General features: G+C 50.6%; 1 protein-coding gene across 2 annotated transcripts in view; it reads left to right on the forward strand.

Moving 5' to 3' along the window:
- LOC138260858 (ceramide kinase-like) overlaps positions 1 to 26818 on the forward strand; it is a 179193-nt gene that overhangs the window by 111608 nt on the left and 40767 nt on the right. For both annotated transcript variants that reach the window (XM_069209280.1, XM_069209279.1), the window contains exons 6-8: positions 15285 to 15430; positions 21050 to 21124; positions 25399 to 25551. In XM_069209280.1, the coding sequence (XP_069065381.1) occupies positions 15285 to 15430; positions 21050 to 21124; positions 25399 to 25551 (374 nt within the window). The remainder of the gene's footprint in view (positions 1 to 15284; positions 15431 to 21049; positions 21125 to 25398; positions 25552 to 26818) is intronic.

Consider the following 26818-nt stretch of genomic DNA (forward strand, 5'->3'; position numbering starts at 1 on the left):
GTAGTGTGTGTGTCCTCTGGTGAGTAGTGTGTGTGTCCTCTGGTGAGTAGTGAGTGTGTCCTCTGGTGAGTAGTGTGTGTCTCCTCTAATGAGTAGTGTGTGTGTCCTGTGGTGAGTAGTGTGTGTGTCCTGTGGTGAGTAGTGTGTGTCCTGTGGTGAGTAGTGTGTGTGTTCTCTAGTGAGTAGTGTGTGTGTGTCCTCTAGTGAGTAGTGTGTGTGTGTCCTCTAGTGAGTAGTGTGTGTGTGTCCTCTAGTGAGTAGTGTGTGTGTGTCCTCTAGTGAGTAGTGTGTGTCCTCTAGTGTGTCCTCTAGTGTGTTCTCTAGTGAATGTTCTCTAGTGAGTAGTGTGGTGTTCTCTAGTGAGTGGTAAGTGTGTTCTCTGGTGAGTAGTAAGTGTGTTCTCTGGTGAGTAGTAAGTGTGTTCTCTGGTGAGTAGTGTGTGTTCTCTGGTGAGTAGTGTGTGTTCTCTGGTGAGTAGTGAGTGTGTCCTCTAGTGAGTAGTGTGTGTCCTCTAATGAGTAGTGTGTGTGTCCTCTACTGAGTAGTAGTGTGTATCCTCTGGTGAGTAGTGAGTGTGTTCTCTAGTGAGTGTTCTCTAGTGAATGTTCTTTAGTGAGTAGTAAGTGTGTTCTCTGGTGAGTAGTAAGTGTGTTCTCTGGTGAGTAGTAAGTGTGTCCTCTGGTGAGTAGTAAGTGTGTCCTCTGGTGAGTAGTGTGGGTGTCCTCTAGTGAGTAGTGTGGGTGTCCTCTAGTGAGTAGTGTGGGTGTCCTCTAGTGAGTAGTGAGTGTGTCCTCTAGTGAGTAGTGAGTGTGTCCTCTAGTGAGTGTGTCCTCTAGTGAGTGTGTCCTCTAGTGAGTGTTCTCTAGTGAATGTTCTCTAGTGAGTAGTGTGTGTGTCCTCTGGTGAGTAGTGTGTGTGTCCTCTGGTGAGTAGTGTGTGTGTCCTCTGGTGAGTAGTGTGTGTGTCCTCTGAGTAGTGTGTGTGTCCTCTAGTGAGTGTGTCCTCTAGTGAGTGTGTCCTCTAGTGAGTGTGTTCTCTAGTGAGTGTTCTCTGGTGAGTAGTAAGTGTGTTCTCTGGTGAGTAGTAAGTGTGTTCTCTAGTGAGTAGTAAGTGTGTGTCCTCTAGTGAGTAGTGTGTGTGTCCTCTAGTGAGTAGTGTGTGTGTTCTCTAGTGAGTAGTGAGTGTGTTCTCTAGTGAGTGTTCTCTAGTGAGTGTTCTCTAGTGAGTAGTGTGGTGTTCTCTGGTGAGTAGTAAGTGTGTTCTCTGGTGAGTAGTAACTGTGTTCTCTGGTGAGTAGTAAGTGTGTTCTCTAGTGAGTAGTGTGTGTCCTCTGGTGAGTAGTGTGTGTGTGTGTCCTCTGGTGAGTAGTGTGTGTGTCCTCTGGTGAGTAGTGTGTGTGTTCTCTGGTGAGTAGTGTGTGTGTCCTCTGGTGAGTAGTGTGTGTGTCCTCTGGTGAGTAGTGTGTGTGTCCTCTAATGAGTAGTGTGAGTGTCCTGTGGTGAGTAGTGTGTGTGTCCTGTGGTGAGTAGTGTGTGTGTCCTGTGGTGAGTAGTGTGTGTGTCCTGTGGTGAGTAGTGTGTGTGTCCTGTGGTGAGTAGTGTGTATGTTCTCTAGTGAGTAGTGTGTGTGTGTTCTCTAGTGAGTAGTGTGTGTGTGTTCTCTAGTGAGTAGTGTGTGTGTGTCCTCTAGTGAGTAGTATGTGTGTCCTCTAGTGAGTAGTATGTGTGTCCTCTAGTGAGTAGTGTGTGTGTCCTCTAGTGAGTAGTGTGTGTGTTCTCTGGTGAGTAGTGTGTGTGTCCTCTAGTGAGTAGTGTGTGTGTTCTCTGGTGAGTAGTGTGTGTCCCCTCTGGTGAGTAGTGAGTGTGTTCTCTGGTGAGTAGTGTGAGTGTTCTCTAGTGCGTGGTGAGTGTGTTCTCTAGTGAGTAGTGTGAGTGTTCTCTAGTGCGTGGTGAGTGTGTGTTCTCTGGTGAGTAGTGTGTGTGTGTTCTCTGGTGAGTAGTGTGTGTGTCCTCTAGTGAGTAGTGTGTGTCCCCTCTAGTGTGTTCTCTAGTGAGTGTTCTCTAGTGAATGTTCTCTGGTGAGTAGTGTGGTGTTCTCTAGTGAGAAGTAAGTGTGTCCTCTGGTGAGTAGTGTGTGTGTGTTCTCTGGTGAGTAGTGTGTGTGTTCTCTAGTGAGTAGTAAGTGTGTTCTCTAGTGAGTAGTGTGTGTCCTCTGGTGAGTAGTGTGTGTGTGTCCTCTGGTGAGTAGTGTGTGTGTTCTCTAGTGAGTAGTGTGTGTGTTCTCTAGTGAGTAGTGTGTGTGTTCTCTAGTGAGTAGTGTGAGTGTTCTCTAGTGCGTTGTGAGTGTGTCCTCTAGTGAGTAGTGTGAGTGTTCTCTAGTGAGTAGTGAGTGTTCTCTAGTGCGTTGTGAGTGTGTTCTCTAGTGAGTAGTGAGTGTTCTCTAGTGAATATGTTCTCTAGTGAGTAGTGTGAGTGTTCTCTAGTGCGTGGTGAGTGTGTTCTCTAGTGAGTAGTGAGTGTGTTCTCTAGTGAGTAGCGAGTGTGTTCTCTAGTGAGTAGTGAGTGTTCTCTAGTGAATATGTTCTCTAGTGAGTGTTCTCTAGTGAGTAGTGTGGTGTTCTCTGGTGAGTAGTAAGTGTGTTCTCTGGTGAGTAGTAAGTGTGTTCTCTGGTGAGTAGTGTGTGTGTCCTCTGGTGAGTAGTGTGTCCCCCCTCTGGTGAGAAGTGTGTGTGTCCTCTGGTGAGTAGTGTGTGTGTCCTCTGGTGAGTAGTGTGTGTGTCCTCTGGTGAGTAGTGTGTGTGTCCTCTGGTGAGTAGTGAGTGTGTCCTCTGGTGAGTAGTGTGTGTGTCCTCTGGTGAGTAGTAGTGTGTGTCCTCTAGTGAGTAGTAGTGTGTGTCCTCTGGTGAGTAGTGTGTGTGTCCTCTGGTGAGTAGTGTGTGTGTCCTCTGTTGAGTAGTGTGTGTGTCCTCTGGTGACTAGTGTGTGTGTCCTCTGGTGACTAGTGTGTGTGTCCTCTAGTGAGTAGTGTGCGTCTCCTCTAGTGAGTAGTGTGTGTGTTCTCTAGTGAGGAGTGAGTGTGTTCTCTAGTGAGTGTTCTCTAGTGAATGTTCTCTAGTGAGTAGTGTGGCGTTCTCTAGTGAGTAGTGTGTGTGTCATCTAGTGAGTAGTGTGTGTGTCATCTAGTGAGTAGTGTGTGTGTCCTCTAGTGAGTAGTGGTTGTGTCCTCTAGTGAGTAGTGGTTGTGTCCTCTAGTGAGTAGTGTGTGTGTCCTCTAGTGAGTAGTGAGTGTGTTCTCTAGTGAATGTTCTCTAGTGAGTAGTAAGTGTGTCCTCTGGTGAGTAGTAAGTGTGTCCTCTGGTGAGTAGTGTGTGTGTCCTCTGGTGAGTAGTGTGTGTGTCCTCTGGTGAGTAGTGTGTGTGTCCTCTGGTGAGTAGTGAGTGTTTCCTCTGGTGAGTCGTGTGTGTGTCCTCTAATGAGTCGTGTGTGTGTCCTCTGGTGAGTAGTGAGTGTGTCCTCTGGTGAGTAGTGAGTGTGTCCTCTAATGAGTAGTGTGTGTGTCCTCTGGTGAGTAGTGTGTGTGTCCTGTGGTGAGTAGTGTGTGTGTCCTGTGGTGAGTAGTGTGTGTGTGTCCTGTGGTGAGTAGTGTGTGTGTGTCCTGTAGTGTGTGTGTGTCCTCTAGTGAGTAGTGTGTGTGTGTCCTCTAGTGAGTAGTGTGTGTGTGTCCTCTAGTGAGTAGTGTGTGTGTGTCCTCTAGTGAGTAGTGTGTGTGTCCTCTAGTGAGTAGTGTGTGTCCTCTAGTGTGTTCTCTAGTGAGTGTTCTCTAGTGAATGTTCTCTAGTGAGTAGTGTGGTGTTCTCTAGTGAGTAGTAAGTGTGTTCTCTGGTGAGTAGTGTGTGTGTTCTCTGGTGAGTAGTGTGTGTGTTCTCTGGTGAGTAGTGTGTGTGTTCTCTGGTGAGTAGTGAGTGTGTCCTCTAGTGAGTAGTGTGTGTGTCCTCTAGTGAGTAGTGTGTGTGTCCTCTAATGAGTAGTGTGTGTGTCCTCTACTGAGTAGTAGTGTGTATCTTCTGGTGAGTAGTGAGTGTGTTCTCTAGTGAGTGTTCTCTAGTGAATGTTCTTTAGTGAGTAGTAAGTGTGTTCTCTGGTGAGTAGTAAGTGTGTTCTCTGGTGAGTAGTGGGTGTCCCCTCTGGTGAGTAGTGTGTGTCCCCTCTGGTGAGTAGTGTGTGTCCCCTCTGGTGAGTAGTGAGTGTGTTCTCTGGTGAGTAGTGTGAGTGTTCTCTAGTGCGTGGTGAGTGTGTTCTCTAGTGAGTAGTGTGAGTGTTCTCTAGTGCGTGGTGAGTGTGTGTTCTCTGGTGAGTAGTGTGTGTGTGTTCTCTGGTGAGTAGTGTGTGTGTCCTCTAGTGAGTAGTGTGTCCCCCCTCTAGTGTGTTCTCTAGTGAGTGTTCTCTAGTGAATGTTCTCTGGTGAGTAGTGTGGTGTTCTCTAGTGAGAAGTAAGTGTGTCCTCTGGTGAGTAGTGTTTGTGTGTTCTCTGGTGAGTAGTGTGTGTGTTCTCTGGTGAGTAGTGTGTGTGTTCTCTGGTGAGTAGTGTGTGTTCTCTAGTGAGTAGTGTGTGTGTTCTCTAGTGAGTAGTGTGTGTGTTCTCTAGTGAGTAGTGTGTGTGTTCTCTAGTGAGTAGTGTGTGTGTTCTCTAGTGAGTAGTGTGTGTCCTCTAGTGAGTAGTGAGTGTCCTCTAGTGAGTAGTGTGTGTCCTCTAGTGAGTAGTGTGTGTGTCCTCTAGTGAGTAGTGTGTGTGTCCTCTAGTGAGTAGTGTGTGTGTCCTCTGGTGAGTAGTGTGTGTGTTCTCTAGTGAGTAGTGTGTGTGTTCTCTAGTGAGTAGTGTGTGTGTTCTCTAGTGAGTAGTGTGAGTGTTCTCTAGTGCGTTGTGAGTGTGTTCTCTAGTGAGTAGTGCGAGTGTTCCCTAGTGCGTGGTGAATGTGTTCTCTAGTGAGCAGTGTGTTCTCTAATGAATAGTGTGTGTGTCCTCTAGTGAGTAGTGTCTTCTCTAGTGAGTAGTGAGTATCTTCTCTAGTGAGTGGCGTGTTCTCTAGTGAGTGGTGTGTTCTCTAGTGAGTGGTGTGTTATCTAGCGAGTAGTGAGTGTTCTCTAGTGAGTGATGTGTTCTCTGGTGAGCAGTGTGTGTTCTCTAGTGAGTAGTGAGTGTGTTCTCTAGTGAGTAGTGTGTTCTCTAGTGAGTGTTCTCTAGTGAGTAGTGTGTGTGTTCTCTAGTGAGTAGTGTGTTGTCTAGTGAGTAGTGTGTTGTCTAGTGAGTAGTGTGTTGTCTAGTGAGCAGAGTGTTGTCTAGTGAGCAGTGTGTTCTCTAGTGCGTGGTGAGTGTGTTCTCTAGTGAGTAGTGTGAGTATTCTCTAATGCGTGGTGAGTGTGTTCTCTAGTGAGCAGTGTGTGTTCTCTAGTGAGCAGTGTGTGTGTGTTCTCTAGTGAGTAGTGTGTGTGTTCTCTAGTGAGCAGTGAGTGTGTTCTCTAGTGAGCAGTGAGTGTGTTCTCTATTGAGCAGTGAGTGTTCTCTATTGAGCAGTGAGTTTGTCTAGTGAGCAGTGTGTTGTCTATTGAGCAGTGTGTTGTCTGTTGAGCAGTGTGTTGTCTGTTGAGCAGTGTGTTGTCTGTTGAGCAGTGTGTTCTCTAGTGAGTAGTGTGTGTGTGTTCTCTAGTGAGTAGTGTGAGTGTGTTCTCTAGTGACTAATGTGTTCTCTAGTGACTAATGTGTTCTCTAGTGTGTGTGTTCTCTAGTGAGTAGTCAGTGTTCTCTAGTGCGCGGTGAGTGTGTTCTGTGGTGAGTGTGTTCTGTAGTGTGTGGTGAGTGTGTTCTCTAGTGAGTAGTGTAGTGTGTTCTCTAGTGAGTGTGTTCTCTAGTGAGTGTGTTGTCGAGTGAGCAGTGTGTTGTCGAGTGAACAGTGTGTTGTCGAGTGAACAGTGTGTTGTCTAGTGAGTAGTGTGTGTGTTCTCTAGTGAGCAGTGAGTGTGTCCTCTGGTGAGTAGTGTGAGTGTTCTCTAGTGCGTGGTGTGTGTTCTCTAGTGATTAGTGAGTGTGTTCTCTAGTGAGTGTTCTCTAGTGAGTAGTGTGTGTTCTCTAGTGTGTGGTGAGTGTGTTCTCTAGTGCATGGTGAGTGTGTTCTCTAGTGAGTAATGTGTTCTCTAGTGAGTAATGTGTTCTCTAGTGAGTAGTGTGTTGTCTAGTGAGTAGTGAGTGTGTTTTCTAGTGAGTAGTGTGACTGTTCTCTAGTGCGTGGTGAGTGTGTTATCTAGTGAGTAGTGTGAGTGTTCTCTAGTGCGTGGTGAGTGTGTTCTCTAGTGAGTAGTGAGTGTGTTCTCTAGTGAGTAGTGAGTGTGTTCTCTAGTGAGTAGTGAGTGTTCTCTAGTGAATATGTTCTCTAGTGAGTGTTCTCTAGTGAATGTTCTCTAGTGAGTAGTGTGGTGTTCTCTGGTGAGTAGTAAGTGTGTTCTCTGGTGAGTAGTGTGTGTGTCCTCTGGTGAGTAGTGTGTGTGTCCTCTGGTGAGTAGTGTGTGTGTTGTCTGGTGAGTAGTGAGTGTGTCCTCTGGTGAGTAGTGAGTGTGTTCTCTAGTGCGTGGTGTGTGTGTTCTGTAGTGTGTGATGAGTGTGTTCTCTAGTGAGTAGTGTAGTGTGTTCTCTAGTGAGTGTGTTCTCTAGTGAGTGTGTTCACTAGTGAGTAGTGTGTTCACTAGTGAGTAGTGTGTTCTCTAGTGAGTAGTGTGTTGTCTAGTGAGTAGTGAGTGTGTTCTCTAGTGAGTAGTGTGACTGTTCTCTAGTGCGTGGTGAGTGTGTTATCTAGTGAGTAGTGTGAGTGTTCTCTAGTGAGTGGTGAGTGTGTTCTCTAGTGAGTAGTGAGTGTCCTCTAGTGAGTAGTGAGTGTCCTCTAGTGAGTAGTGAGTGTCCTCTAGTGAGTAGTGTGTGTGTCCTCTAGTGAGTAGTGTGTGTGTCCTCTGGTGAGTAGTGTGTGTGTCCTCTGGTGAGTAGTGTGTGTGTCCTCTGGTGAGTAGTGTGTGTGTTCTCTAGTGAGTAGTGTGTGTGTTCTCTAGTGCGTTGTGAGTGTGTTCTCTAGTGAGTAGTGTGGCGTTCTCTAGTGAGTAGTGTGTGTGTCATCTAGTGAGTAGTGTGTGTGTGTCCTCTAGTGAGTAGTGGTTGTGTCCTCTAGTGAGTAGTGGTTGTGTCCTCTAGTGAGTAGTGTGTGTGTCCTCTAGTGAGTAGTGAGTGTGTTCTCTAGTGAATGTTCTCTAGTGAGTAGTAAGTGTGTCCTCTGGTGAGTAGTGTGTGTGTCCTCTGGTGAGTAGTGTGTGTGTCCTCTGGTGAGTAGTGTGTGTGTCCTCTGGTGAGTAGTGTGTGTGTCCTCTGGTGAGTAGTGTGTGTGTCCTCTGGTGACTAGTGTGTGTGTCCTCTAGTGAGTAGTGTGCGTCTCCTCTAGTGAGTAGTGTGCGTCTCCTCTAGTGAGGAGTGTGTGTGTTCTCTAGTGAGGAGTGAGTGTGTTCTCTAGTGAGTGTTCTCTAGTGAATGTTCTCTAGTGAGTAGTGTGGCGTTCTCTAGTGAGTAGTGTGTGTGTCATCTAGTGAGTAGTGTGTGTGTCATCTAGTGAGTAGTGTGTGTGTCCTCTAGTGAGTAGTGTGTGTGTCCTCTAGTGAGTAGTGTGTGTGTCCTCTGGTGAGTAGTGTGTGTGTCCTCTGGTGAGTAGTGTGTGTGTCCTCTGGTGAGTCGTGTGTGTGTCCTCTGGTGAGTCGTGTGTGTGTCCTCTAATGAGTAGTGTGTGTGTCCTCTAGTGAGTAGTGTGTGTGTCCTCTAGTGAGTAGTGTGTGTGTCCTCTGGTGAGTAGTGTGTGTGTCCTCTGGTGAGTAGTGTGAGTGTTCCCTAGTGCGTGGTGAATGTGTTCTCTAGTGAGCAGTGTGTTCTCTAGTGAGTAGTGAGTGTTCTCTAATGAATAGTGTGTGTGTCCTCTAGTGAGTAGTGTCTTCTCTAGTGAGTAGTGAGTATCTTCTCTAGTGAGTGGTGTGTTCTCTAGTGAGTGGTGTATTCTCTAGTGAGTGGTGTGTTCTCTAGTGAGTAGTGTGTTGTCTAGTGAGTAGTGAGTGTGTTCTCTAGTGAGTAGTGTGACTGTTCTCTAGTGCGTGGTGAGTGTGTTATCTAGTGAGTAGTGTGAGTGTTCTCTAGTGCGTGGTGAGTGTGTTCTCTAGTGCGTGGTGAGTGTGTTCTCTAGTGAGTAGTGAGTGTGTTCTCTAGTGAGTAGTGAGTGTGTTCTCTAGTGAGTAGTGAGTGTTCTCTAGTGAATATGTTCTCTAGTGAGTGTTCTCTAGTGAATGTTCTCTAGTGAGTAGTGTGGTGTTCTCTGGTGAGTAGTAAGTGTGTCCTCTGGTGAGTAGTGTGTGTGTCCTCTGGTGAGTAGTGTGTGTGTCCTCTGGTGAGTAGTGTGTGTGTTGTCTGGTGAGTAGTGAGTGTGTCCTCTGGTGAGTAGTGAGTGTGTTCTCTAGTGCGTGGTGTGTGTGTTCTGTAGTGTGTGATGAGTGTGTTCTCTAGTGAGTAGTGTAGTGTGTTCTCTAGTGAGTGTGTTCTCTAGTGAGTGTGTTCACTAGTGAGTAGTGTGTTCACTAGTGAGTAGTGTGTTCACTAGTGAGTAGTGTGTTCTCTAGTGAGTAGTGTGTTGTCTAGTGAGTAGTGAGTGTGTTCTCTAGTGAGTAGTGTGACTGTTCTCTAGTGTGTGGTGAGTGTGTTATCTAGTGAGTAGTGTGAGTGTTCTCTAGTGAGTGGTGAGTGTGTTCTCTAGTGAGTAGTGAGTGTCCTCTAGTGAGTAGTGAGTGTCCTCTAGTGAGTAGTGAGTGTCCTCTAGTGAGTAGTGTGTGTGTCCTCTAGTGAGTAGTGTGTGTGTCCTCTAGTGAGTAGTGTGTGTGTCCTCTGGTGAGTAGTGTGTGTGTTCTCTAGTGAGTAGTGTGTGTGTTCTCTAGTGAGTAGTGTGAGTGTTCTCTAGTGCGTTGTGAGTGTGTTCTCTAGTGAGTAGTGTGGCGTTCTCTAGTGAGTAGTGTGTGTGTCATCTAGTGAGTAGTGTGTGTGTGTCCTCTAGTGAGTAGTGTGTGTGTCCTCTAGTGAGTAGTGAGTGTGTTCTCTAGTGAATGTTCTCTAGTGAGTAGTAAGTGTGTCCTCTGGTGAGTAGTGTGTGTGTCCTCTGGTGAGTAGTGTGTGTGTCCTCTGGTGAGTAGTGTGTGTGTCCTCTGGTGAGTAGTGTGTGTGTCCTCTGGTGAGTAGTGTGTGTGTGTCCTCTAATGAGTAGTGTGTGTGTCCTCTAATGAGTAGTGTGTGTGTCCTCTAGTGAGTAGTGTGTGTGTCCTCTAGTGAGTAGTGTGTGTGTCCTCTAGTGAGTAGTGTGTGTGTCCTCTGGTGAGTAGTGTGTGTGTCCTCTGGTGAGTAGTGTGTGTGTCCTCTGGTGAGTCGTGTGTGTGTCCTCTAATGAGTAGTGTGTGTGTCCTCTAGTGAGTAGTGTGTGTGTCCTCTAGTGAGTAGTGTGTGTGTCCTCTGGTGAGTAGTGTGTGTGTCCTCTGGTGAGTAGTGTGAGTGTTCCCTAGTGCGTGGTGAATGTGTTCTCTAGTGAGCAGTGTGTTCTCTAGTGAGTAGTGAGTGTTCTCTAATGAATAGTGTGTGTGTCCTCTAGTGAGTAGTGTCTTCTCTAGTGAGTATCTTCTCTAGTGAGTGGTGTGTTCTCTAGTGAGTGGTGTATTCTCTAGTGAGTAGTGAGTGTTCTCTAGTGAGTGATGTCTTCTCTGGTGAGTAGTGTGTGTTCTCTAGTGAGTAGTGAGAGTGTTCTCTAGTGAGTAGTGAGAGTGTTGTCTAGTGAGTAGTGTGTGTTGTCTAGTGAGCAGTGTGTTGTCTAGTGAGCAGTGTGTTCTCTAGTGAGCAGTGAGTGTGTTCTCTAGTGAGCAGTGAGTGTGTTCTCTAGTGAGCAGTGTGTGTGTTCTCTAGTGAGCAGTGTGTGTGTGTGTTCTCTAGTGAGCAGTGTGTGTGTGTTCTCTAGTGAGTAGTGTGTGTGTTCTCTAGTGAATATGTTCTCTAGTGTGCAGTGTGTTGTCTATTGAGCAGTGTGTTGTCTATTGAGCAGTGTGTTGTCTATTGAGCAGTGTGTTGTCTGTTGAGCAGTGTGTTGTCTGTTGAGCAGTGTGTTCTCTAGTGAGTAGTGTGTGTGTGTTCTCTAGTGAGTAGTGTGTTCTCTAGTGACTAATGTGTTCTCTAGTGAGTAGTCAGTGTTCTCTAGTGTGTGTGTTCTCTAGTGAGTAGTCAGTGTTCTCTAGTGCGTGGTGAGTGTGTTCTGTAGTGTGTGGTGAGTGTGTTCTGTAGTGTGGTGTGTTCTCTAGTGAGTAGTGTGTGTTCTCTAGTGAGTAGTGTGAGTGTTCTCTAGTGAGTAGTGTGTGTTCTCTAGTGAGTAGTGTGAGTGTTCTCTAGTGAGTGTGTTGTCTAGTGAGCAGTGTGTTGTCGAGTGAGCAGTGTGTTGTCGAGTGAGCAGTGTGTTGTCTAGTGAGTAGTGTGAGTGTTCTCTAGTGCGTGGTGTGTGTTCTCTAGTGAGTAGTGAGTGTGTTCTCTAGTGAGTAGTGAGTGTTCTCTAGTGAATGTTCTCTAGTGAGTAGTGAGTGTGTTCTCTAGTGAGTAGTGTGTGTTCTCTAGTGAGTAGTGTGTGTTCTCTAGTGAGTAGTGTGTGTTCTCTAGTGCGTGGTGAGTGTGTTCTCTAGTGAGTAGTGAGTGTGTTCTCTAGTGAGTAGTGAGTGTTCTCTAGTGAGTGTTCTCTAGTGAGTAGTGAGCAGTGTGTTGTCTAGTGAGCAGTGTGTTGTCTAGTGAGCAGTGTGTTGTCTAGTGAGCAGTGTGTTGAGTAGTGAGTGTGTTCTCTAGTGAGTAGTGTGTGTGTGTTCTCTAGTGAGTAGTGTGTTCTCTAGTGACTAATGTGTTCTCTAGTGAGTAGTCAGTGTTCTCTAGTGTGTGTGTTCTCTAGTGAGTAGTCAGTGTTCTCTAGTGCGTGTTGAGTGTGTTCTGTAGTGTGTGGTGAGTGTGTTCTGTAGTGTGTGGTGAGTGTGTTCTGTAGTGTGGTGTGTTCTCTAGTGAGTAGTGTGAGTGTTCTCTAGTGAGTAGTGTGAGTGTTCTCTAGTGAGTAGTGTGTGTTCTCTAGTGAGTAGTGTGAGTGTTCTCTAGTGAATGTGTTGTCTAGTGAGCAGTGTGTTGTCGAGTGAGCAGTGTGTTGTCGAGTGAGCAGTGTGTTGTCTAGTGAGTAGTGTGAGTGTTCTCTAGTGCGTGGTTTGTGTTCTCTAGTGAGTAGTGAGTGTGTTCTCTAGTGAGTAGTGAGTGTTCTCTAGTGAATATGTTCTCTAGTGAGTAGTGAGTGTGTTCTCTAGTGAGTAGTGTGTGTTCTCTAGTGAGTAGTGTGTGTTCTCTAGTGAGTAGTGTGTGTTCTCTAGTGAGTAGTGTGTGTTCTCTAGTGCGTGGTGAGTGTGTTCTCTAGTGAGTAGTGAGTGTGTTCTCTAGTGAGTAGTGAGTGTGTTCTCTAGTGAGTGTTCTCTAGTGAGTGTTCTCTAGTGAGTGTTCTCTAGTGAGTAGTGTGAGTGTTCTCTAGTGAGTAGTGTGTGTTCTCTAGTGAGTAGTGTGTGTTCTCTAGTGAGTAGTGTGAGTGTTCTCTAGTGAATGTGTTGTCTAGTGAGCAGTGTGTTGTCGAGTGAGCAGTGTGTTGTCGAGTGAGCAGTGTGTTGTCTAGTGAGTAGTGTGAGTGTTGTCTAGTGCGTGGTGAGTGTGTTCTCTAGTGAGTAGTGAGTGTGTTCTCTAGTGAGTGTTCTCTAGTGAGTGTTCTCTAGTGAGTGTTCTCTAGTGAGTAGTGAGCAGTGTGTTGTCTAGTGAGCAGTGTGTTGTCTAGTGAGCAGTGTGTTGAGTAGTGAGTGTGTTCTCTAGTGAGTGTGTTCTCTAGTGAGTAGTGAGTGTGTTCTCTAGTGAGTAATGTGTTCTCTAGTGAGTGTGTTCTCTAGTGAGTGTGTTCTCTAGTGAGTAGTCATTCTTCTCTAGTGCGTGGTGTGTGTGTTCTGTAGTGTGTGGTGAGTGTGTTCTCTAGTGAGTAGTGTAGTGTGTTCTCTAGTGAGTAGTGTAGTGTGTTCTCTAGTGAGTGTGTTCACTAGTGAGTAGTGTGTTGTCTAGTGAGTAGTGAGTGTGTTCTCTAGTGAGTAGTGTGACTGTTCTCTAGTGCGTGGTGAGTGTGTTATCTAGTGCGTGGTGAGTGTGTTCTCTAGTGCGTGGTGAGTGTGTTCTCTAGTGAGTAGTGAGTGTGTTCTCTAGTGAGTAGTGAGTGTGTTCTCTAGTGAGTGTTCTCTAGTGAATATGTTCTCTAGTGAGTAGTGAGTGTGTTCTCTAGTGAGTAGTGTGTGTTCTCTAGTGCGTGGTGAGTGTTCTCTAGTGCGTGGTGAGAGTGTTCTCTAGTGAGTGTGTTCTCTAGTGAGTAGTGTGACTGTTCTCCAGTGCGTGGTGAGTGTGTTATCTAGTGAGTAGTGTGAGTGTTCTCTAGTGCGTGGTGAGTGTGTTCTCTAGTGAGTAGTGTGTGTTCTCTAGTGAGTAGTGTGTGTTCTCTAGTGAGTAGTGTGTGTTCTCTAGTGCGTGGTGAGTGTGTTCTATAGTGAGTAGTGTTAGTGTTCTCTAGTGCGTTGTGAGTGTGTTCTCTAGTGAGTAGTGAGTGTTCTCTAGTGAATATGTGCTCTAGTGAGTGTGTTCTCTAGTGAGTAGTGTGTGTTCTCTAGTGCGTGGTGAGTGTGTTCTCTAGTGCGTGGTGACTGTTCTCTAGTGAGTAGTGAGTGTTCTCTAGTGAGTGTGTTCTCTAGTGAGTGTGTTCTCTAGTGAGTGTGTTCTCTAGTGAGCAGTGTGTCTAGTGAGTGTGTTCTCTAGTGAGTAGTGTGTGTACTCTAGTGAGTAGTGTGTACTCTAGTGAGTAGTGTGTTCTCTAGTGACTAATGTGTTCTCTAGTGAGTAGTCAGTGTTCTCTAGTGAGTAGTCAGTGTTCTCTAGTGTTTGTGTTCTCTAGTAAGTAGTCAGTGTTCTCTAGTGCGTGGTGAGTGTGTTCTGTAGTGTGTGGTGAGTGTGTTCTGTAGTGTGGTGTGTTCTCTAGTGAGTAGTGTGAGTGTTCTCTAGTGAGTAGTGTGTGTTCTCTAGTGAGTAGTGTGTGTTCTCTAGTGAGTAGTGTGAGTGTTCTCTAGTGAGTGTGTTGTCGAGTGAGCAGTGTGTTGTCTAGTGAGTAGTGTGAGTGTTCTCTAGTGCGTGGTGTGTGTTCTCTAGTGAGTAGTGAGTGTGTTCTCTAGTGAGTAGTGAGTGTTCTCTAGTGAATATGTTCTCTAGTGAGTAGTGTGTGTTCTCTAGTGAGTAGTGTGTGTTCTCTAGTGAGTAGTGTGTGTTCTCTAGTGCGTGGTGAGTGTGTTCTCTAGTGAGTAGTGAGTGTTCTCTAGTGAGTGTTCTCTAGTGAGTGTTCTCTAGTGAGTGTTCTCTAGTGAGTGTTCTCTAGTGAGTAGTGAGCAGTGTGTTGTCTAGTGAGCAGTGTGTTGTCTAGTGAGCAGTGTGTTGTCTAGTGAGCAGTGTGTTGAGTAGTGAGTGTGTTCTCTAGTGAGTAGTGTGAGTGTTCTCTAGTGAGTAATGTGTTCTCTAGTGAGTGTGTTCTCTAGTGAGTAGTCATTCTTCTCTAGTGCGTGGTGTGTGTGTTCTGTAGTGTGTGGTGAGTGTGTTCTCTAGTGAGTAGTGAGTGTGTTCTCTAGTGAGTAGTGTGACTGTTCTCTAGTGCGTGGTGAGTGTGTTATCTAGTGAGTAGTGTGAGTGTTCTCTAGTGCGTGGTGAGTGTGTTCTCTAGTGCGTGGTGAGTGTGTTCTCTAGTGAGTAGTGAGTGTGTTCTCTAGTGAGTAGTGAGTGTGTTCTCTAGTGAGTAGTGAGTGTTCTCTAGTGAATATGTTCTCTAGTGAGTAGTGAGTGTGTTCTCTAGTGAGTAGTGTGTGTTCTCTAGTGCGTGGTGAGAGTGTTCTCTAGTGAGTGTGTTCTCTAGTGAGTAGTGTGACTGTTCTCTAGTGCGTGGTGAGTGTGTTATCTAGTGAGTAGTGTGAGTGTTCTCTAGTGCGTGGTGAGTGTGTTCTCTCGTGCGTAGTGAGTGTGTTCTCTAGTGAGTAGTGAGTGTATTCTCTAGTGAGTAGTGAGTGTGTTCTCTAGTGAGTAGTGAGTGTGTTCTCTAGTGAGTAGTGAGTGTGTTCTCTAGTGAGTAGTGAGTGTTCTCTAGTGAATGTGTTCTCTAGTGAGTAGTGTGTGTTCTCTAGTGAGTAGTGTGTGTTCTCTAGTGAGTAGTGTGTGTTCTCTAGTGAGTAGTGTGTGTTCTCTAGTGCGTGGTGAGTGTGTTCTATAGTGAGTAGTGTTAGTGTTCTCTAGTGCGTTGTGAGTGTGTTCTCTAGTGAGTAGTGAGTGTGTTCTCTAGTGAGTAGTGAGTGTTCTCTAGTGAATATGTGCTCTAGTGAGTGTGTTCTCTAGTGAGTAGTGTGTGTTCTCTAGTGCGTGGTGAGTGTGTTCTCTAGTGCGTGGTGACTGTTCTCTAGTGAGTGTTCTCTAGTGAGTGTGTTCTCTAGTGAGTGTGTTCTCTAGTGAGTAGTGTGTGTACTCTAGTGAGTAGTGTGAGTGTTCTCTAGTGAGTAGTGTGAGTGTTCTCTAGTGAGTAGTGTGTGTTCTCTAGTGAGTAGTGTGTGTTCTCTAGTGAGTAGTGTGTTCTCTAGTGAGTAGTGAGTGTGTTCTGTAGTGAGTAGTCGGTGTTCTCTAGTGCGTGGTGAGTGTGTTCTCTAGTGAGTAGTTCTCTAGTGAGAAGTGTGTTCTGTAGTGAGTAGTGTGTGTGTTCTCTGGTGAGTAGTGTGAGTTTTCTCTAGTGAGTAGTGTGTGTGTACTCTGGTGAGTAGTGTGTGTGTGTTCTCTAGTGAGTGGTGTGTTCTCTAGTGAGTGGTGTGTTCTCTAGTGAGTAGTGAGTGTGTTCTCTAGTGAGTAGTGTGATTCTCTAGTGAGTAGTGTGATTCTCTAGTGCGTAGTGTGTGTTCTCTAGTGCGTAGTGTGTGTTCTCTAGTGAGTAGTGTGAGTGTTCTCTGGTGAGTGGTGTGTTCTCTAGTGAGTAGTGTGTTCTCTTGTGCGTGGTGAGTGTGTTCTCTAGTGAGTAGTGTGAGTGCTCTCTGGTGAGTAGTGTGTTCTCAGCGCTATACTTTACTCCCCCTCAGGTTGGTTTGCGTCGGGGGTGACGGGATGTTCAGTGAGTTGATGCACGGGCTCATCGGCCGCACTCAGCGTGAAGCGGGGGTGTCTGAGGATGATGAAGAGACCGAGCTCCAGCCTTCATCCATCCGCATCGGAATCATCCCAGCAGGTAGGAGTAATAACCTACTCACCCGCAGACCCATAGCAACCATACTCACCCACAGCAACGTTACCCGCCCACAGCAACCATACCCACCCGCAGACCCACAGCAACTGTACCCACCCGCAGACCCACAGCAACCGTACCCACCCGCAGACCCACCTGCAGACCCACAGCAACCGTACCCACCCGCAGACCCACAGCAACCATACAGACCCACAGCAACCGTACCCGCTCACAGCAACCATACCCACCCGCAGACCCACAGCAACCTTACCCACCCACAGCAACCATACTCACTCGCAGCCCCACAGCAACCGTACCCACCCGCAGCCCCACAGCAACCGTACCCACCCACACCAACCATACCCACCCGCAGCCCCACAGCAACCGTACCCACCCACACCAACCATACCCACCCGCAGCCCCACAGCAACCGTACCCACCCACACCAACCATACTCACCCGCAGACCCACAGCAACCGTACCCACCCGCAGACCCACAGCAACAGTACCCACCCACAGCAACCATACTCACCCGCAGACCCACAACAACCATACCCACCCGCAGGCCCACAGCAACCGTACCCACCCGCAGTCCCACAGCAACCGTACCCACCCGCAGACCAACAGCAACCGTACCTGCTTACAGCAACCATACCCACCCACAGACCCACAGCAACCGAACCCACCCACAGGCCCACAGCAACCGTACCCACCCGCAGGCCCACAGCAACCGTACCCACCCGCAGACCAACAGCAACCGTACCTGCTCACAGCAACCATACCCACCCACAGCAACCGAACCCACCCGCAGACCCACAGCAACCGTACCCACCCACAGCAACCATAATCACTCGCAGACCCACACCAACCGTACGCAACCGTACCCACCCACACCAACCATACTCACCCGCAGACCCACAGCAACCGTACCCGCTCACAGCAACCATACTCACCTGCAGACCCATAGCAACCATACTCACCCACAGCAACGTTACCCGCCCACAACAACCATACCCACCTGCAGACCCACAGCAACCGTACCCACCCGCAGCCCCACAGCAACCGTACCCACCCGCAGCCCCACAGCAACCGTACCCACCCACAGCAACCATACTCACCCGCAGACCCACAGCAACCACACTCACCCGCAGACCCACAGCAACCACACTCACCCGCAGACCCACAGCAACCACACTCACCCGCAGACCCACAGCAACCACACTCACCGCAGACCCACAGCAACCGTACCCACCCGCAGACCCACAGCAACCGTACCCACCCGTAGACCGACAGCAACCTACCCACCCACAGCAACCATACTCACCCGCAGACCCACAGCAACCGTACCCACCCACAGCAGTCATACTCACCCGCAGACCCACAGCAACCGTACCCACCCACAGCAATCATACTCACCCGCAGACCCACAGCAACCGTACCTGCCCACAGCAACTGTACCCACCCACAGACCCACAGCAACCGTACCCACCCGCAGACCCACAGCAACCGTACCCACCCACAGCAACCATACTCACTTGCAGACCCACAGCAACCGTACCCACCCGCAGACCCACAGCAACCGTACCCACCCGCAGACCCACAGCAACCGTACCCACCCGCAGACCCACAGCAGCCATACCCACCCGCAGACCCACAGCAGCCATACCCACCCGCAGACCCACAGCAGCCATACCCACCCGCAGACCCACAGCAACCATACTCACCCGCAGACCCATAGCAACCATACCCACCCACAGCAACGTTACCCGCCCACAGCAACCATACCCACCCGCAGACCCACAGCAACCGTACCCACCCGCAGACCCACAGCAACCGTACCCACCCACAGCAACCATACTCACCCGCAGACCCACAGCAACCGTACCCACCCGCAGACCCATAGCAACCGTACCCTTCCACAGCAACCATTCTCACCCACAAACCCACAGCAACCATACCCACCTGCAGACCCACAGCAACCGTACCTACCCTCAGCAACCGTACCCACCCACAGCCCGACCCACCCACAGCAACCATACCCACCCGCAGACCCACAGCAACCGTACCCACCCGCATACCCACAGGAACCGTACCCACCCACAGCAACCATACTTACCTGCAGACCCACAGCAACCGTACCCACCTGCAGACCCACAGCAACCGTACCCGCCCACAGCAACCATTCTCAACCGCAGACCCACAGCAACTGTACCCACTCGCAGACCCACAGCAACCGTACCCACCCACAGCAACCATACTCACCCGCAGACCCACAACAACCACTAGGCAGCGGCCTGGGAATTATAACCATATTCACCCGCAGACCCACAGCAACCGTACCCATCCACAGCAACTGTACCCATCCGCAGACCCACAGCAACCGTACCTACCCTCAGCAACTGTACCCACCCACAGACCCACGGCAACCGTACTCACCCACAGCAACCATACTCACCCGCAGACCCACAGCAACCACTAGGCAGCTGCCTAGAAGTTATGACCTGGCCCACAGCAACCACTAGGCAGTCGCCTAGGAGTTATAATCTACTCACCCGCAGACCCACAGCAACCACTAGGCGGTCGCCTAGGAGTTATAACCATACTCACCCACAGCAACCACTAGGCAGCCTCCTACTAGTTCTAACCATACCCACCCACAGACCCACAGCAGCCACTAGGCAGTCGCCTAGGAGTTGTAATTATACTCACCTGCAGACCCACAGCAACCGTACCCACCCGCAGACCCACAGCAACCGTACCCACCCGCAGACCCACAGCAACCGTACTCACCCGCAGACCCACAGCAACCATACTCACCCGCAGACCCACAGCAACCTACCCACCCACAGCAACCATACTCACCCGCAGACCCACAGCAACCGTACCCACCCACAGCAATCATACTCACCCACAGCAACTGTTCCCAACACACAGCAATCATACTCACCCGCAGACCCACAGCAACCGTACCTGCCCACAGCAACTGTACCCACCCACAGACCCACAGCAACCGTACCCACCCGCAGACCCACAGCAACCGTACCCACCCACAGCAACCATACTCACCTGCAGACCCACAGCAACCGTACCCGCCCACAGCAACCATATTCACCTGCAGACCCACAGCAACCGTACCCACCCGCAGACCCACAGCAACCATACTCACCCGCAGACTTACAGCAACCATATTCACCCACAGCAGCCATACCCACCCGCAGACCCACAGCAACCATACCCACCCGCAGACCCACAGCAACCATACTCACCCGCAGACCCATAGCAACCATATTCACCCACAGCAACGTTACCCGCCCACAGCAACCATACCCACCTGCAGACCCACAGCAACCGTACCCACCCGCAGACCCACAGCAACCGTACCCACCCACAGCAACCATACTCACCCGCAGACCCACAGCAACAGTACCCACCCGCAGACCCATAGCAACCGTACCCTTCCACAGCAACCATTCTCACCCGCAGACCCACAGCAACCATACCCACCCGCAGACCCACAGCAACTGTACCCACCCTCAGCAACTGTACCCACCCACAGCCGTACCCACCCACAGCAACCATACCCACCCGCAGACCCACAGCAACCGTATCCACCCGCATACCCACAGCAACCGTACACACCCACAGCAACCATACTTACCTGCAGACCCACAGCAACCGTACCCACCTGCAGACCCACAGCAACCGTACCCGCCCACAGCAACTATTCTCACCTGCAGACCCATAGCAACTGTACCCACTCGCAGACCCACAGCAACCGTACCCACCCACAGCAACCATACTCACCCGCAGACCCACAACAACCACTAGGCAGCGGCCTGGGAATTATAACCATATTCACCTGCAGACCCACAGCAACCGTACCCATCCACAGCAACTGTACCCATCCGCAGACCCACAGCAACCGTACCCTTCCACAGCAACCATACCCACCCGCAGACTCACAGCAACCGTACCCACCCACGGCAACCGTACTCATCCACAGCAACCATACTCACCCGCAGACCCACAGCAACCACTAGGCAGCTGCCTAGAAGTTATGACCTGGCCCACAGCAACCACTAGGCAGTCGCCTAGGAGTTATAATCTACTCACCCGCAGACCCACAGCAACCACTAGGCTGTCGCCTAGGAGTTATAACCATACTCACCCACAGCAACCACTAGGCAGCCTCCTAGTAGTTCTAACCATACCCACCCACAGACCCACAGCAGCCACTAGGCAGTCGCCTAGGAGTTGTAATTATACTCACCTGCAGACCCACAGCAGCCACTAGGCAGCAGCCTAGGAGTTATTACCATACTCACCCGCAGACCCACAGCAACCACTAGGCAGCGGCCTGGAGCGGCTCAGTGACCTTGTGGCAGATTTATTATTATTTTACACAACACAGGCTGCATGAAAGGGAAGAGCAGAAATGCTCCATATTTACAAAGCTATGGCACCCTTGAGCTCTCTCCCAGCAGGTCATAGTGCACAGGTTGCAGTGCATAGGATGTTGCACAGCTAGCGTGCACAGGTTTGTGTACGTGCTGCGATGCATAGGTCGCAGTGCACAGGATTTTCCACAGGTGGCAGTGCACAGGTTGCTGTATATGTCATGATGCACAGGTTTCTGTACATGTCTCAGTGCACAGGATGCTGCATAGTTCGCAGTGCACAAATTTCTGTATGTGTTGTGATGCACAGGTGGTGATGCACAAGTCGCAGTGCTCATGTTGCACAGGTCACAGTGCACAGGTTGCTGTACATGTCGCAATGCAATGGTGACAGTGCACAGGTTTCTGTATGTATCACAGTGCAGAGGTGGCAATGCACAGTATGTTGCACAGATCGCAGTGCACAAGTTTCTGTATGACCAAGATGCACAGGTGGCAGTGCACCGGATGTTGCACAGGTCACAGTGCACAAGATGCTGCACAGGTCGCAGTGCACTGGTTTCTGTACTAGTCGTATTGCACAGGTGGCCGTGCACAGGTCGCAGTGCACAGATTGCAGTGCAAAGAGTGTTGCACAGGTCACGGTGCACAGGTTGCTGTATGTGTCACGATGTACAGGTGGCAGTGCACAGGGGGCTCCACAGGTGGCAGTGCACAGGATGTTGCACAGGTCACAGTGCACAGGGTGTTGCACAGGTCGCAGTGCATAGATGGTAGTGCAAAGGGTGTTGCACAGGTCGCAGTGCACAGGGTATTGCACAGGTCGTATTTCACTGGTCGCAGTGCACAGGTGGCGCTGCACAGGTCGCAGTGCATAGATGGTAGTGCAAAGGGTGTTGCACAGGTCGCAGTGCACAGGGTGTTGCACAGGTCGCAGTTCACTGGTCGAAGTGCACAGGTGGCGCTGCACAGGTCGCAGTGCACAGGGTGTTGCACAGGTCGTAGTTCACTGGTCGCAGTGCACAGGTGGCGCTGCACAGGTCGCAGTGCATAGATGGTAGTGCAAAGGGTGTTGCACAGGTCGCAGTGCACAGGGTGTTGCACAGGTCGTATTTCACTGGTCGCAGTGCACAGGTGGCGCTGCACAGGTCGCAGTGCACAGGGTGTTGCACAGTTCGCAGGCGCCACAGGCTCATACTCACCCACCACACCTCTCTCCCCGCAGGGTCCACCGACTGCATCTGCTTCGCCACCGTCGGAATCAACGACCCAATGACTTCGGCGCTTCACATCATTATAGGTATGAGGGGGTCCGGTGGGGGCGGACATGGGGGAGTCTGGGGGACCGGGGTGCGGGGGCTCACATACCTCCTTATCATAGACATCTGCAGCGCCTCCATCAAGCTGAGTCCAGTGAGGCGCCTGGGGTTACAGAAACAAACTCAACTAAGGGGGGTCCAGTGAATTCAGGCTGGTGCAGACCCCTGGGGCCTCTGCTGAGAGTGACCCCTTCCCCCATCTAGGCGCTGTGTGCACCCCCCTGAGAGTGACCCCCCATCCGTGCACTGTGTGCACCCTCCTGAGTGACCCCCATCTATGCACTGTGTGTACCCTCCTGAGAGTGACCCCCCCCCCCCCATCTAGGCACTGTGTGCACCCTCCTGAGAGTGACCCCCCCCCCCCCCAATCTAGGCGCTGTGTGACCCTCCTGACAGCGACCCCCGCCCCCCATCTAGGCGCTGTGTGACCCTCCTGAGAGTGCCCCCCATCTAGGCGGTGTGTGCCCCCTCCTGAGAGGGACCCCCCATCTAGGCACTGTGTGCACCCTCCTGAGAGTGTCCCCCCCCCCCCATCTAGGCGCTGTGTGCCCCCTCCTGAGAGTGACCCCCCCCATCTAGGCACTGTGTGCACTCTCCTGACAGTGACCCCCCCCACCCCCCCATCTTGGCACTGTGTGCACCCTCCTGACAGTGACCCCCCATCTAGGCGCTGAGAGTGACCCCCCCCCACATCTAGGCGCTGTGTGCCCCTCCTGAGAGTGACCCCCCCCATCTAGGCCCTGTGTGCACCCACCTGAGAGTGACCCCCCCGTTTAAGCACTGTGTGCACCCTCCTGTGAGTGACTTGACCCCTATCTAGGCACTGTGCCCTCTCCTGAGTATGATCCCCATCGAGGCACTCTGTGCCCTCTCCTGGCAGCGACCCCGGCTCTGCTCTATGTGCCCTCTCCTGAGAGTGATCCTGGCTCTGCACTATGTGCCCTCTCCTGGCAGTGACCCGGCTTTGCACTATGTGCCCTCTCCTGAGAGTGACCCCGGCTCTGTACTATGTACCCTGTCCCGGCAGTGACTCCTCTCTGCACTATGTGCCCTCTCCTGGCAGTGACCTGGCATTGCACTATGTGCCCTCTCCTGAGAGTGATCCTGGCTCTGCACTATGTGCCATCTCCTGAGAGTGACCCCGGCTCTGTACTGTGTGCCCTCTCCTGAGAGTGACCCGGGTCTGTACTATGTGCCCTCTCCTGAGAGTGATCCTGGCTCTGCACTATGTGCCATCTCCTGAGAGTGATCCCAGCTCTGTACTGTGTGCCCTCTCTTGAGAGTGACCCGGGTCTGTACTATGTGCCCTCTCCTGAGAGTGATCCTGGCTCTATACTATGTGCCCTCTCCTGAGAGTGACCCCGGCTCTGCACTATGTGCCCTCTCCTGGCAGTGACCTGGCATTGCAATATGTGCCCTTTTCTGGCAGTGACCCGGGTCTGCACTATGTGCCCTCTCCTGGCAGTGACCCGGGTCTGCACTATGTGCCCTCTCCTGGCAGTGACCCGGCTTTGCACTATGTGCCCTCTCCTGGCAGTGACCTGGCATTGAACTATGTGCCCTCTCCTGACAGTGACCTGGGTCTGCACTATGTGCCCTCTCCCGGCAGTGACTCCTCTCTGCACTATGTGCCCTCTCCTGGCAGTGACCTGGCATTGCACTATGTGCCCTCTCCTGGCAGTGACCCGGCTTTGCACTATGTGCCCTCTCCTGGCAGTGACATGGGTCTGCACTATGTGCCCTCTCCTGGCAGTGACCTGGCGTTGCACTATGTGCACTCTCCTGGGAGTGACCCCGGCTCTGTACTATGTGCCCTCTCCTGGCAGTGACCTGGCATTGCACTATGTGCCCTCTCCTGAGAGTGACCCCGGCTCTGTACTATGTGCCCTCTCCTGAGAGTAACCCCGTCCGGCTCTGTACTATGTGCCCTCTCCCGGCAGTGACTCCTCTCTGCACTATGTGCCCTCTCCCGGCAGTGACCCCGGCTCTGCACTATGTGCCCTCTCCTGTCAGTGACCCGACTGCACTATGTGCCCTCTCCTGGCAGTGACCCGGCTCTGCACTATGTGCCCTCTCCTGGCAGTGACCCGGCTTTGCACTATGTGCCCTCTCCTGGCAGTGACCCGGGTCTGCACTAGGTGCCCTCTCCCGGCAGTGACTACTCTCTGCACTATGTGCCCTCTCCTGTCAGTGACCCCGGCTCTGTACTATGTGCCCTCTCCTGAGAGTGACCCAGGCTCTGTACTATGTGCCCTCTCCTGGCAGTGACCTGGGTCTGCACTATGTGCCCTCTCCTGAGAGTGACCCCGGCTCTGTACTATGTGCCCTCTCCTGAGAGTGACCCGGGTCTGTACTATGTGCCCTCTCCTGGCAGTGATTCGGCGTTGCACTATGTGCCCTCTCCTGGCAGTGACCTGGGTCTGCACTGTGTGCACTCTGTGACCCCCGGCTCTGCTCTATGTGCCCTCTGCTGACAGTGACCCTGGCTCTGTACTATGTGCCCTCTCCTGAGAGTGACCCCGGCTCTGTACTATGTGCCCTCTCCTGAGAGTGACCCCGGCTCTGTACTATGTGCCCTCTCCTGAGAGTGACCCCGGCTCTGTACTATGTGCCCTCTCCTGAGAGTGACCCCGGCTCTGTACTATGTGCCCTCTCCTGAGAGTGACCCCGGCTCTGTACTATGTGCCCTCTCCTGGCAGTTACCTGGCGTTGCACTATGTGCCCTCTCCTGGCAGTGACCCGGGTCTGCACTATGTGCCCTCTCCTGGCAGTGACCCTGGCTCTGCACTATGTGCCCTCTCCTGGCAGTGACCTGGGTCTGCACTGTGTGCACTCTGTGACCCCCGGCTCTGCTCTATGTGCCCTCTGCTGACAGTGACCCTGGCTCTGTACTATGTGCCCTCTCCTGAGAGTGACCCCGGCTCTGTACTATGTGCCCTCTCCTGAGAGTGACCCCGGCTCTGTACTATGTGCCCTCTCCTGAGAGTGACCCCGGCTCTGTACTATGTGCCCTCTCCTGAGAGTGACCCCGGCTCTGTACTATGTGCCCTCTCCTGAGAGTGACCCCGGCTCTGTACTATGTGCCCTCTCCTGGCAGTTACCTGGCGTTGCACTATGTGCCCTCTCCTGGCAGTGACCCGGGTCTGCACTATGTGCCCTCTCCTGGCAGTGACCCTGGCTCTGCACTATGTGCCCTCTCCTGGCAGTGACCTGGCATTGCAATATGTGCCCTCTCCTGGCAGTGACCCGGGTCTGCACTATGTGCCCTCTCCTGGCAGTGACCTGGCATTGCACTATGTGCCCTCTCCTGGCAGTGACCTGGCATTACACTATGTGCCCTCTCCTGGCAGTGATCCGGCGTTGCACTATGCGCCCTCTACTGGCAGTGACCCTGGCTTTGCACTATGCGCCCTCTCCCAGGAGTGACCCCCAGTTCTCTACTAGACTCTGGACCCCAGATGCCTCTCTTCAGCCTTCAAATATTTGTGTAAACTCATTTTCTCAGAGTTTTGGATGATTTCTGGTGATTTCCTCACCCCTCATTCTCACATGAAGTGCAAGGTGAGCGAATACCGCCTGTGCTAAACTGGTTACCACCCGGTATCACCCCAGATTTCGTAGGGAGTTACCTGCGGTGACAAGGTGACTTTGCATGTGTTTGTGTTCAGAAACGTGTGGTGGTGAAAACCATCATGTGATGTGTAAAGAGGTCCCTGCATCTGAGAAAGGGATTATGTAAGGCAGTCTGCACATGCCAGCACCACATTCATGCGACTGTGGCTTCTGAACGAGGCTGAATGTGTCCACTCTGGGGCTGGCACATGACGGTCACCTCTGCCCTGCACCACTGTCCTCCACTAAGTCACTGTCCCAATGTAAGTCAAGTTCTGTCACTTCCTCCTACCTCACTCTCACCCCAGGGATGCCCTGGACCTTCTGTAGAACCAAAGATGAGGTCCTTGGTGCTGAGTTTCACAGTGTCAGCCCGGGTGTGCCCATGACTCTCTGTGTGACCTTAGGTAACTCACCTGTTGCTGGGTATTTAAGTGTCACCCCAGATGTGCCCCTGACTCAGTGTGACCTCCGGTAAGTCCCATATTGCTGGGTACCTCGTGTCACCCCAGGTGTGTCCTTGACTCTGTGACCTCAGGTAAGACCCTTAAGCTATGAGTATCTCTGTCTCACCCAAGTTATTGCCCGGACCTTCTGGGTGACCTCAGGTGAGCAGTCACCTCCATCTGCTCTCCATCCTCAGGTGACTCTCAGCCCCTGGACGTCTGTGCTGTCCACCATCAGAACAGACTGGCGAAATACTCGGTGTCCCTGACTGGTTACGGGTTCTACGGGGACGTGCTCCGGGAAAGCGACCAGCACCGGTGGATGGGACCCTTCAGATACAACTATGCAGGTAACCAAGATCTCAGACACCCCTTCATCGGGCCCGAAAACTGCAGGGGTTATCAGAAAACTGCAATGTTTATCAGAAAACTGCAATGTTTATCAGAAAACCGCAGGGGTTATCAGAAAACCGCAGGGGTTATCAGAAAACCGCAGGGGTTATCAGAAAACCGCAGGGGTTATCAGAAAACTGCAATGTTTATCAGAAAACCGCAGGGATTATCAGAAAACCGCAGGGGTTATCAGAAAACCGCAGGGGTTATCAGAAAACCGCAGGGGTTATCAGAAAACCGCAGGGGTTATCAGAAAACTGCCATGTTTATCAGTAAACTGCAGGTGTTATTCGAAAACTGCCATGTTTATCAGTAAACTGCAGGGGTTATCAGAAATCTGCAGGGGTTATCAGAAAATTGCAATGTTTATCAGAAAACGCAGGGGTTACCAGAAAACTAAACTGCAATGTTTATCAGATAACCGTAGGGTTTTTTAGAAAATTGCAATGTTTATCAGAAAATGGCATGGGTTATCAGAAAACGACAATGTTTATCAGAAAATTGCAGGGGTTATCAGAAAATTTAACTGCAACGTTTATCAGGAAACTGTAATGTTTATCAGAAAATTATAATGTTTATCAGAAAACCACAAGGGTTATCAGAAAACTGCAATGTTTATCAGAAAACTGTAGGAGTTATCAGACAAATAAACTGCAATGTTTATCAGACAACTGCACAGTTTAACACAAAACTGCAATGTTTAAGAGAAAACCCCAATGTTTAAGAGAAAACTGCAGGGGCTATCAGAAATCTGCAGGGTTTATCAGAAAACTAAACTGCAATGTTTATCAGAAAACAGCAATGTTTATCAGAAAACAGCAATGTTTATCAGAAAACTGCAGGGGTTATCAGAAAACTAAACTGCAATGTATATCAGAAAACTGCATGGGTTATCAAAAAACTACAAAGTTTATCAGAAAACTGCAGGTGATATCAGAAAACCGCAGGTGTTATCAGAAAGTCCCAAGATGTCTGACAACACTTGAACAGCTTGTGTGTGTTATCAACCAATCCGATCTCACCGCGAGATCGGGAGGGGTTGCGAATCCTTTGCGTCCCTATACATACAAATTTGTTTTCCCCTTAATTTCTCAAATACTATTGAACAGAATTACACCAGAACAAACAAGCCTCTTACTGGGCCAGGATCTACCGTTCTGCCAGATTTGGTGTAACTGTCCAGTAGTTTCGGCGCTATCACTGTTCAAAATCCCTATGGAAAAA

The sequence above is a fragment of the Pleurodeles waltl genome, chromosome 10 (assembly GCF_031143425.1).
Source record: "Pleurodeles waltl isolate 20211129_DDA chromosome 10, aPleWal1.hap1.20221129, whole genome shotgun sequence".
Taxonomy (NCBI): Eukaryota; Metazoa; Chordata; class Amphibia; order Caudata; family Salamandridae; genus Pleurodeles; species Pleurodeles waltl.